At 34.7% G+C, this 11,662-nt stretch overlaps 1 protein-coding gene across 1 annotated transcript; it reads left to right on the top strand.

Moving 5' to 3' along the window:
- The first annotated feature begins 513 nt into the window (after window positions 1-513).
- LOC117932376 lies at window positions 514-6,123 on the top strand. The gene is made up of 3 exons (XM_034853613.1): window positions 514-1,264; window positions 3,872-4,577; window positions 5,281-6,123. The coding sequence occupies exons 2-3, from the start codon at window positions 3,970-3,972 to the stop codon at window positions 5,963-5,965; spliced, it is 1,293 nt and encodes a 430-aa protein (XP_034709504.1). The 5' UTR covers window positions 514-1,264; window positions 3,872-3,969; the 3' UTR covers window positions 5,966-6,123.
- The last annotated feature ends 5,539 nt before the right edge of the window (window positions 6,124-11,662 follow it).

Below are 11,662 nucleotides of genomic sequence, written 5' to 3'. Positions count from 1 at the left end.
CTTATTTATTAAAAATATATATATATTTTAAATTTATTTTAACAAAATTATTTATAAGAATAATTAAAAAAAATTAAAATATTTTAAAAATAAGAAATTTTAAAAAAGTGAAAGAAAAAAGAGAAAAAAAAATTTGATATTTTTAAAAAATTGAATCATAAATAATTTATTTTAAAAAAATGAAAATGTAATTAATTTACGCATATCAATATCTAGTCGATGTTTGAATAGAATAGCAAAACTATTTTCATCAACATTTTTATTTTTATTTTTTTGGAAAATTCAAAACATGAAATTATTTAAAAATTATAGAAAAGAAGGAAAAAGCCAAGTGGAGTAAATAGAGTGGAGGAAAGAGAGAGTTGAGGGCCAATGAGGAGAGAGAGCGGCACATGCGTGTATGCGTACTGCACAACACTGCCGCTGAAAGCGAGCCTTTCTTACCCAAACAAAAAATAAAGCAGAAAGCGTTGTCTAAGCGTTGTCTACAGCTGTATCCAATTTTCTCACAACCCTTTCTTTCTCTCTCTTCTCTCCCCTCCACTCTTCCTTTTATATGAATATATATCTATACTTTTATTCATATGTACTAGTTCTAATCCATCATGCATTCATCATCCTCACCTCATTTTCATCGCATTCCTCTCTTTTTTTTAATCCAATTTGTTCCATTCTCATGTTAATTTCTCCGCCCCCTCGTCACAATTGAAATCATTCCAGCTTTTTCCTTGATGGGTTTTAGCTGTCTCCTCGTGATCCGTGCACAGTGCTCTTGTCTTTTGATGCCGTGATTCGCAGTGGAAGAGTGGCTTTTTGCGTACCCATTTGCTGAATTCCGAGGAAACTGTTTCTGGGTTTTTGTCAGGAGTTGGGAAAGAGTTGAGCTTGTGAAGTCGTGGTTTGATCCAGAAGAGCGTGCTTCCTGGATAGTGGATACCCATTTGTAGAATTCCTGGGTTTTCTCGGGAAAGCTCGTGAAGTGGGTTTCGTGCTTTGATCCATTCTTTCACGGTGGAAGAGAGTTTGTCTGGGTACCCATTTGCTGAATAATTCTCCCAGTGTCTGTTTTCTGGGAAAATTGTTTCCGTCTTTTCCTCGGGAGTTAAAGAATGCTTTGATCCATAGAGTGGTTTTTTTTTTTTTTTTTTTTGATACCTATTTGCTGAATTCTTCTCTCCATGTTTGATTTCTTGGAAAATTGTTTCTGGGTTTTTCTCAAGAAAGCTTGTGAAGCGGGTTTCATGCTCTGGTGAGGAAAAGTAAGGTGGGTGTTTCTTTGCTCTACCATTTCTAGTACTACTTTCGTCTTAAGGGTTTTTGTTTTCCCTTTTTTCCTTGAGTTATTTTTTGTTATTGAGATTTGTTTAGTTTTCTATTTGAAGTGCAATTGATGGTTTGTGGACTTTGGACTTTGTCTTAATCTTTAAGGCCTAGTTTGGCTGCTGAGAAAATGTGGGAAATAAAAAGTTCTTTTGTGTTTCTCCTTCAGTTGTACCTTTTGTTACTGGGATTTGTTTGGTTTCTATTTCCAGTGCAATTGATAGCTTGGGAACTTTGTTTCAATTCTGATTGCCCTTTTTGGCTGCTGAGAAAATATGGGAAATGAAAAGGCTTTAAAGTTTTTACTTCTAACCTTATTTATTTTTATTTGGAATTGGAACCAGAGACAAAGAAACTCTTCTCATTTATTTGCTTTTGGGCTTCCAATTTCTGTTGTCTTGAATTGGTGTGAAACATAAAGCAAAGCTGAGTCAGAAAGAAAGTGAAATCATGAGAATGAACTAAAGTTTGTGGCGTTAGCGCAAAATCAGAAACTGAGCCAGTTTTTGTTGTGGGTTGAGCGGGGAAGATAACACCTTTTTGCCATTTCTTTTGGGTGTCTCATATAGGCTCTGACATGATTGGTTTCTCCAAGAGAAAGATTGAAAAGAAAAGCCTGTAAAAAAGGGTGAAAATAGCTTCCTTGCTTTATACCCCATTTGATTCTGGAGAAAGTATGGGAAATTAATTCAAATTAGACTATTGATTCTTAGTTTTTAAGATTTGGGGAAAACTAAATTCTCCATTTTGGTGGCTTTGTTTAATTGAATATTTCATTTTCTGAAAAAGTAGTAAGTAAACTATTTTTCTTTTTCCTCTCATTTTCTTCTATTTTCTCTGGAATTAGGGTCAGTTTATCACTGTAAAGAATCTCCTTTTCTTTGTCTATTTTTTTTTTTTTTTTCAGAAGACAAACAGGGTTGTAAGATTAAAAGAGAACAGATATTTTTTATAGTCTGGTGCAAATAGAAGCCAAAATTGAGACCCCATCTTTTCGGTAAAAACAACATTTTTGGATTTAATCATCTAGATGTGGAGCTACACTCCAAAACTTTGTAACTTTCTCTTGCTGGGAAAGAAGCTGTAGCTGGCATGACAATTGAATTAATCAAAATACATTTAAGTAAATGAAAAGTGATTTCAGAACCTAAACACTTTTGAGCTCTCATGTAGTTGCCCCACCTCGCACTAGATCCAAATGTTACCTTATATGAATAGATATTGAAGGTGATATTGGAGAGCTTTCTGAGGCCTGGTTTTAACATTAAGCCTTGAGTTTCAATGTAACCTAACCAGCCATAAAGTGTGTATGATAATGCTGCAGCTTGTCTAATTGGCCTGAGGAATGCTGTTAGAGGATATAGTTGTATAGAGGGTCATTAGCCCACAAAACATGATGAGATACACCATTTCTCCATTTGTCACTGTAACTGCCATGATGTCATAGACAATGGCAGCAGACCAGGACTGTTCGATATGTGTGGCACTTCAGGCCTGGAATTGACTTTGGTGTTTGAGCAATAATTCATTCACAGTGGGTAACAACATCAATGAAATGGTTTGCTCTTCTGATCATTCATGGTATGAAATTTAGATTTTTGGATTTGAGAGTTTTTAGGGGTAAAGAACCGGTCTCCTAAACCCTAAACGGTAGGTAAGATTGGGGATCTTCCTTGCCTGGAGTTAAAGCGATAAAATTCTTTTCTCCTAGACTTACCAGGATACTTAGAAAATAATTGACCTTGGCAAATTAGATTTTCTGATCATTCATGGTATGAAGTTTATATTTTTGGATTTGAGAGTTTTTAGGGGTAAAGAACCGTCTAAACTCTAAATGTTAGATAAGATTGGGGATCTTCCTTGCCTGGAGTTAAAGCGATAAAATTCTTTTCTCTTAGACTTACCAGGATACTTAGAAAATAATTGACCTCGGTAAACAAAAATACCAATCTAGCAGCAACAAATGCATATTCTTTCCTTTCTTGTTTATACATATGCTGAAGTGGGATCATGTGTCATGAAATCTATGAATTTGTTGTTGCTCTGCATGATCAGCAGGGTATGCTGTCTTTCCAGTGGAGAAATGGGATGTGGCTCAGACATGGGTCTACTTGCATGCTGTTTATAATTTATATTGATGATAATATTTCTTGCAATTCCTTGTTCTGTTGTGGAAATTAATTAGCTTGGAGTGCTGTTTTTTATGACATAAATTTTGACAATCATGTCCATTTGTACCTTGGTTTAAGAACTATTTCGTGTGAGACAAACTATTTTCAGGAATGTTGTTAATAGTTTCTCATAAAAATGATAATGGTCCCATTATTCAGGGATTGGACTGGTCCTTTGTGATTTTCCTAGATAATCAATAACCACCTCTTTTTATTCAAAGAAAATTATGATGACTTGTGCTGGTGTCCCCATATCTAGATAAAATTTGACAGATGGCTTTTTTATCTCACAGAGAAAGAGCTATCAAAAGAGATGGAATCAATAAGTTCCACATCCATTTACATGTTGATGTTAACATTCTTGCCATTTTATACTTCAGGTTATTGCTGACCTTACTGTCAGTCTAGAAATAAGACAAAATTCTTGAGCTGTTCAAGACTTGAGCTTTTGATCAATGGGGGAAGGCTTGTGACGACAATGGATCCACAAGCTTTTATCAGGCTGTCAATTGGTTCATTGGGGTTGAGAATTCCTGGACCAGCTCTGAATGCTGCAAAATCTGGAATTCATGCAGTCCCCTCTCCATGTTCATGTGAGATCCGTCTTCGAGGTTTTCCGGTACAGACATCATCAGTCCCCTTAGTATCATCTCCTGAAGCTACTCCAGATTCTCATAGCATTGCGTCAAGCTTTTATCTTGAAGAATCTGATCTGAAAGCATTGTTGGCTCCAGGATGTTTCTATGCCCCTCATGCATGTTTGGAGATTGTTGTTTTCACAGGGCGGAAGGGTTCCCATTGTGGTGTTGGCATCAAAAGGCAGCAGATTGGGACATTTAAGTTGGAGGTGGGTCCTGAATGGGGTGAAAAGAAGCCAGTGATTCTTTTCCATGGTTGGATAGGAATTGGCAAGAACAAGCAGGAGAGTGGGAAACCCGGAGCAGAACTACATTTGAGAGTGAAACTGGACCCTGATCCAAGATATGTTTTCCAGTTTGAAGATGTGGCCACATCAAGTCCTCAGATAGTTCAGCTTCAAGGCACCATCAAGCAGCCTATTTTCAGTTGCAAGTTTAGCCGAGACAGGTAATATAAATTATACGATCTCTTCTACATTCACTAGCCTCCTAAATTATATGATTTCTTCTACATTCACTAGCCTCCTAATTTCTTTTGAATTTGTACTACTTATTCTTATTCCCTGTTAGTTCCAGTTGAGACTTGAAAGATACAGGACTAACAAAAATTAAGGGGGTAAAAGGAAAAATGTTTTCAGATTAACAGAGAATATTTGGTAATCTTGTATTCTTTGCCTTATTTCCATAATTTCTGTAAATTGTTGCTGGACAAGTAAGATTTGTCAATGTGTATAAGCTTTTGGCAGCACTGATGCCAACAGTCTGTCCACAAGTTGAACAGCTTTGTGATTCAACATTGGGTATGCTTAAACTTAGTAAAAGCAGGTTGGAACTTTTTGGTATGTAGATAAAAAGGTTTTGAAAACTAAAAACAAGTGGTCTTCCTTTATGCTTTATTTGGTTGTTCAGAATTCATGAGAAAGGAAAAGAGACCTTTGAGTCCTACAACATTGGCTCCAGTTGGAATCTGTTTCAAGATTCAAAGTTTTTTACTCCCAGTTCTTCCCCTCCCTCCGCCAGGTTTTCTCAGTAATCAAATGAACCACTGATAAGTCCTCTTCTTTGCTTCTGAGATTACTATCCGGGTTTGGTATCCTTGAGTTATTTTTTTGGGTTTATGTAGTTTCTTGACAGTTATAACGAATGGACAGGGTATCCCAGGTCGACCCATTGAGCGCCTATTGGTCAGGTTCTGCTGACAGTTCTGAGCAAGAGACTGAGAGAAGGGAGAGGAAAGGTTGGAAGGTGAAGATACACGACCTCTCTGGCTCGGCTGTTGCAGCAGCCTTCATAACCACTCCCTTTGTGCCATCAACAGGTTGTGATTGGGTTGCCAGGTCCAACCCAGGAGCTTGGTTGATCGTTCGCCCTGATGCTTGCAGGCCTGAGAGCTGGCAGCCCTGGGGAAAGCTTGAAGCATGGCGTGAGCGTGGCATCAGAGACTCCATTTGTTGCCGTTTTCACCTTCTCTCTGAAGGCCAGGATGGAGGCGAGCTTCTCATGTCCGAGATTTTCATCAATGCTGAAAAGGGCGGGGAGTTCTTCATAGACACCGACAGACAAGTCCGTGCAGCAGCAACAACTCCAATCCCAAGCCCACAAAGCAGCGGCGACTTTGCAGCACTGGCTCCAGCCGTAGGGGGGTTCGTCATGAGCTGCAGAGTACAAGGGGAAGGGAAGAGCAGCAAGCCTCTGGTTCAGCTGGCCATACGGCACATCACTTGTGTGGAGGATGCTGCCATCTTCATGGCACTGGCTGCAGCTGTTGATCTCAGCATAGAGGCATGCAGACCCTTCAGGAGGAAGTTCAGGAGGGGGAACTGCCATTCTTTATGAAAATGTACTCTAGTTTTACATATAAAATATATGGAGAAAAGGAGAGATTTGGATGAAGAAAGAATGACTGGGTTTTTCCTTTGATTGTTGTAACATTCTGACTTGTACAGGATCTTCTGGTTTAAACTAATTTATTCAGTAGGAGACATTTCTGCAAATCTTCTTGTGGTTTCACCCACACACTCCCCCAGCTGAAGGGCATATGATGATCCCAAATAAGTTGGGCTCCCTCTGGGTTCTATTTCCGATTATCTTACTCAAAAGTCAGTTTTCAGTTGCAATGATTCTTTTTTTTGTTATAAAATCGATATAATGCATAAGTTCATGTGCCTTAAAAATGGAGGCCCGGGATGTAGAGATGCTCTGATTTTCAAACATCAAACGGTTAAATCGAGTCTATATCAACTTTACTTCAAAATTTAGGACTATTTGAGTCTTCAACTAGATTAGGGACGACAACGTGGTAAGATTTTTTTTTATCAATTCACCTCGTTTCTAATAGGATGGGTTGGTGTATGGTTGTGTGCCTTTCCATAAATATTGTAGAGAATTAGTCAAGAATCATTTTTCCTAAATTATAGTTTTTTTTTTATTATAATTGTATATTAGTTGGCTAATCTGATTTTTGTAATTTATTAGTCAAGATATCATAGGAAATTAGTTGTATTAGCTGTAGAGATATGTTAGACTTCATAGCCTAGCTGGTATTCTTTATTCCCCTTTTTATTCTTAGCAATACCATGTATATACTCAACCCTATATACTAATTTTATAATCAATGAAAATCTTGGAAATCTTTTCCTATGAAAACCACATGGTATTAGTTGAATATTCAGCTAGAGAGTCCGTCAAATCATCATCCTCCTGAGAGAGAGACGCAGAGAAATGAGCTGAGGCAGGAGAGAAGCCGGCAACCAGTTGTGTAATGCCCCGGACCCAATTTAGGGATAAAATTGTAATTTAAAAATTATTAATTAATTAAAGTAATTTAATAAGGGTAAAAATATCTTTTTGTATTTAAAACTGTTATATATAAATTAGATTTTTCCTACCTTTTCTATTCAGAAAACCCTATTATATAGAGATCTGAAAGATCAGAGAACATAGGATTGAAGATTTGGAGGTTTAGGGTTTGAAGATCAATTATTCGTTAATTAGTTTTGAATTCTTTACATATTCTTTGAAATATCTCAATTTTGATTAGAATTCATTTAATTAATTTATAGGTCAAAAAGATTAAAAATTTATGAACATAGTTTGATTTATTAATGGAGATCGATAGATTTTGATTACTCAAATGAATAGATCTAAAAATAATAATAATAAATAAATAAAATAAGAGTAGTGTGATTTTCTAGAACGGTGAAAAGAAAAAAAAATAATATAGATATGTATCGTGTAACAAAGAGTTTAAAAGAAAAAAAAACAAGGATGCGTATGGATGTTAGGAAGAAAGAAACAAAAGAAGAAAAAAGAAATATTATTATTATAATAATAATAATAAGGGGTGTAGTTGGTGGCTTGGACTAACAGTAGTGGAGGTCTTTGAAAGTAATAATAATAATATATACATATTTATATAATGGGGTGTGGGGGTGGAATTGTGGTTAAGTAATAGTTAGATTATGGAAACAATAATAATAATAATAGTTTCTTGTATAAGTTTTAATTTAATTTAAGTATATAAATAAATAAATTATGAAGGTAAGATTAGGAAAGAAAAATGATTTTTACAATAATTTGGAAACTCAGTAAATTAATTTATTATTATTTAATAAGTTGAAAATAATATTGGTTAGTAATAATATTAGCATGAGAAATTAATTAGGATCTCTAATACTAAATAAAATATTTTTAGGATTGTCAAATTTTTACCTTTAGATAATTGTGTATGATATTATGTTAGGTGAGGAGTAAATTTGTCAAGCTAAATACTCCAAATTTTTTAGCGTTTCTTCAAGGTAAGGGAAATTAATGCAAATTTTTATAAAAGAAAATAATTTCCTTTTTATATTGTATTTTGAAATGTGTAAAAATATTATTTTTATTTTTACACATGGATCAAATATGTATTTTGTATGGAAAATATATTTGATAATTTTCTTTGTTTATAAAAAACGAAAAACTGAGGAGATATGATATTTTGTTTTGTAAGTTTGAATTAATGAAATAAAGTGTTTTAACTCTGAATTATATGGCCTTAGTCAACGGGTTATAATTGTTGACATTTTTTGGCCTAGTCAACGAGTTATAATAGTTGATATTATATGACCCTAATCAACGGATTATAATAGTTGACCTTATGACCCTAGTCAATGAGTTATAATTGTTGACATTTAATTTTGTTCACCTTAAATGGAACAAATTTGAAACTAGTTACTCAATTGTGAAGTCTCACCTAATTGGACACCATTTGTCATATGATAACCAGAGTAAAGATATTTTGAATGTATTCGATTTAGTTTTGATGATAAATTATTTTGAAATGGATATGAAAAAGTTTTGTTGAAAAGTTTGAATGTATTAGTATTTTGAACTCAAAAGTTTTTATGAAAATAAATATATGTTATATCTCCTATTTGCAAGCATGATTGAAAATATTTGATCCATGAAACTGTATTAATGTTCCTTATTGGGTTTTGAGTTCATCCCCCTTTGTTGATAATCTTTCAAGTAACCTCAGTTCGGGTAAGGAGTGACCGTTAGGAGGGAAATTTGGCTTTATTAGGACATTTGTTTAAACTCTCTTTATGTTGGACATTGTTTATATGTTAAAACTTAATTCTCATTTGAATTATTTGAGTTTGGAGTTATTTGGACAATAACACTTTGGTTGATGAATTAGTTTTTTCAAAATTGATACTTGGAGATTTTAGAATTTTGTCCTATTACTTTGAATAGGAATTTGGTAATTGGTAAATTTTCAGTTATAATACGAATGTTTATGTCGTTTCCACTTTGAGCATTTGGGCTTGAGGTGTGAAATGACCGTCATGCCCTTGGAGTGGGTTTTGGGGCATGGCAAAATCCCTCCCCGATTGAAAACCCATGATTCAAATAATAGCCCATAAGCTGAATGAAGAAAATTTTCTCTAATGGGCTCAATCAGTACAATTCTTCATAAGTGGCAGAGGCAAGATGAGGTATTTAGATGGCACGTGTAAGCTTGTTTTGCTTGGAGAAGTTGGGTATCAAACCTAGTTTGTTGAAAACTCAATGACGATGGCTTGGTTAATCAATTTTATGTACCCAAAAATTAGCTAAGGGTATATACTTTACACCACAACAAAGGAGATTTGGGATGCAACTAATCTAATGCACTCAAATATGGGAAACAACTCTAAACTCTATGAATTGAGTGAGAAGGCAAGGGCAATTCAACAAGGAGACTTGTCGACAATGGTCTATTTCAATTCTTTAAATATTTTATATAAAAAATTGATTTGTTCTAGGATATTGTGTGGAAAGACTTGGAGGATCATGTCACTTACCGAAAATTGATTGAAAAGAAAAGAGTCTTTAAATTCCTTTCTGGTTTACGATTTGAATTTGATCAAGAAAGGGACAGGATTTTAGTAGCTTGCCTATTCCATCTCTTCGGGAGGTCTTCAACTCAATAAGCAAAAAAAAGAGTCACATGAGCTTTATGATGAGTGGACCAAAATCAACCACAACTAAAACATCTACATTATCAACTGCAAATTAGCTGACTATAAGAAACAAAAATATTGGAGCAAATTTGGTTTATGTTGTAGGGAAAAATGCAAGGAAGAAGGATGATAAAGATAGTCTATAGTGTGACCATTGCCAAAAACCACGACACACAAGAGATGGCTGTTGGAAAATTCATGGGAGACCAACAAATTTACACCAAAACTTTGAATGAGGTCGTGGCCAGAATGATGGTGGTGGAGGACGAGGTTGGAACCCAGGATTAGGTGGGGGCTAAGGCTTCCAAGTAGTAGTAGATTTTTCAAAACAACCCAAGCAAGGAGATAATAGAGTTCCAAACCCTACCAAGGAGCAACTTGAGCCATTCTATAGGTTTATATTCCAAAATTCCCAAAATATTCCCTCTACAAATTTTGCCATGTAATTTTAGTGTAACCTTTTCTACTAAATACTTGAAATATGACTCCTAAATCATTGATTCAGGAGCAACCAATCATATGACTGGGAATTCAAGTCTATTTTGTTCTTATACTCCTTGTAATGGGACTCACATTGTAAAAATTGTTGATGGTTCCTTAACTAAAGTAAAAGGAATACGCAACATTCAAATTTTTGAGAACCTGAGTCTTAAATCTTAATTACATGTCCCTAACTTGTCTTGCAATCTTGTTTCCATTAGCAAACTTACCAAAGACTTGAACTACATTGCTAATTTTCACATAAACCATTGTGTTTTTCAGGATCCATGTATGAGGAAGAAGATTAACAGTGCTAGAGAGGTTGATGGACTATTTCTCTTAGAAGAAAAAAATTGTAAGGTGATGAAATAAGAAAGGTATATCAAACTGAAAGTAGCATAGGAGATAATAAAGAAATCTAGTTGTGGCATTGTAGACTAGGGCACCCTAGTTTCTCTTATCTAAAATTGTTGTTTCCTAGTATATTCAAGAATAAAGATATTTCTCAATTTAAATGTGAGAATTATGAGTATGCCAAACACCACTGATCTTCTTTTCCCATTCAAATTTATGAAAAAATCTTGTCCTTTCATGTTAATTCATAGTTATATTTGGGGACCCTCTCATGTTAAAATTAATATTGGAGTTCATTAGTATATAACATTCATTGATGATCACAATAGAGTATGTTGGGTGTATTTGTTGAAAGAAAAGTATGAATTTGTCGGTGTGTTTAAACAATTTCACAAGATGACCTTGAATCAATTTGAAACCAACATTAGGATCCTTCACACAGATAATGAGAGAGAGTATTACCCAAATATTCTAGGAGAGCATCTACAAAAAGAAGGAATCATTCATCATTCATCATGTATTGACACTCCACAACAAAATGGAGTGTCATAAAGAAAAAATCGTCACCTTCTTGAAGTTGCCCATCCCATGGTGTTCCAAATGAACATTCCAAAGGTGTTATGGGGAGAAGTTGTTTTGACAAAATCCTATTTTATCAATAGAAAGCCAACCCATCTCCTAAAATATGAAACTCTCATAAATACCCTAAAACAATGTTTCACTGCCTCTCATAATTTGTTTTCATTCCTAAATCCTAAGGTTTTTGGTAACACAACTTTTGTCCATATCCATGGCCAAAATTGTAGCAAGTTTGATCCTAGGGCACATAAATGCATTTTCCTTGGATATTACCTAACTTGGAAAGGCTATAAGTGTTATCACCCACAATTGCGAAAGTATTTTATGTCCATGGATGTATCTTTCTTTGAGAACTAGCCTTACAAGATCCAAAATTCTCTTTAGGAGGAGATTAGAGGAAAAGAGAATCTTTAGGAAATATTCCTAGGAAAGTAGTCAAGGGGAGAAATAGGAGAAACTGGAAGAATTCTTGAAAATATTTCAGTTGAAAAAAAAAATGAAGGAAAAGAGCCAGAAAACAAAGAAGAAAAAAATGAAGGAAAAAAGTTAGAAAATGAAGAAGAAGAAAAAAGGAAGGAAGAAAGCCAAAAGAAAAAATTAAAAAGGAGAATGAATAGATTACATATTCTAAGAG

Source organism: Vitis riparia, chromosome 15 (genome assembly GCF_004353265.1).
Source record: "Vitis riparia cultivar Riparia Gloire de Montpellier isolate 1030 chromosome 15, EGFV_Vit.rip_1.0, whole genome shotgun sequence".
Lineage (NCBI taxonomy): Eukaryota > Viridiplantae > Streptophyta > Magnoliopsida > Vitales > Vitaceae > Vitis > Vitis riparia.
The sequence above is the reverse complement of the archived record's forward strand: the minus strand, read 5'-3'. Positions and strand labels throughout refer to the sequence as shown.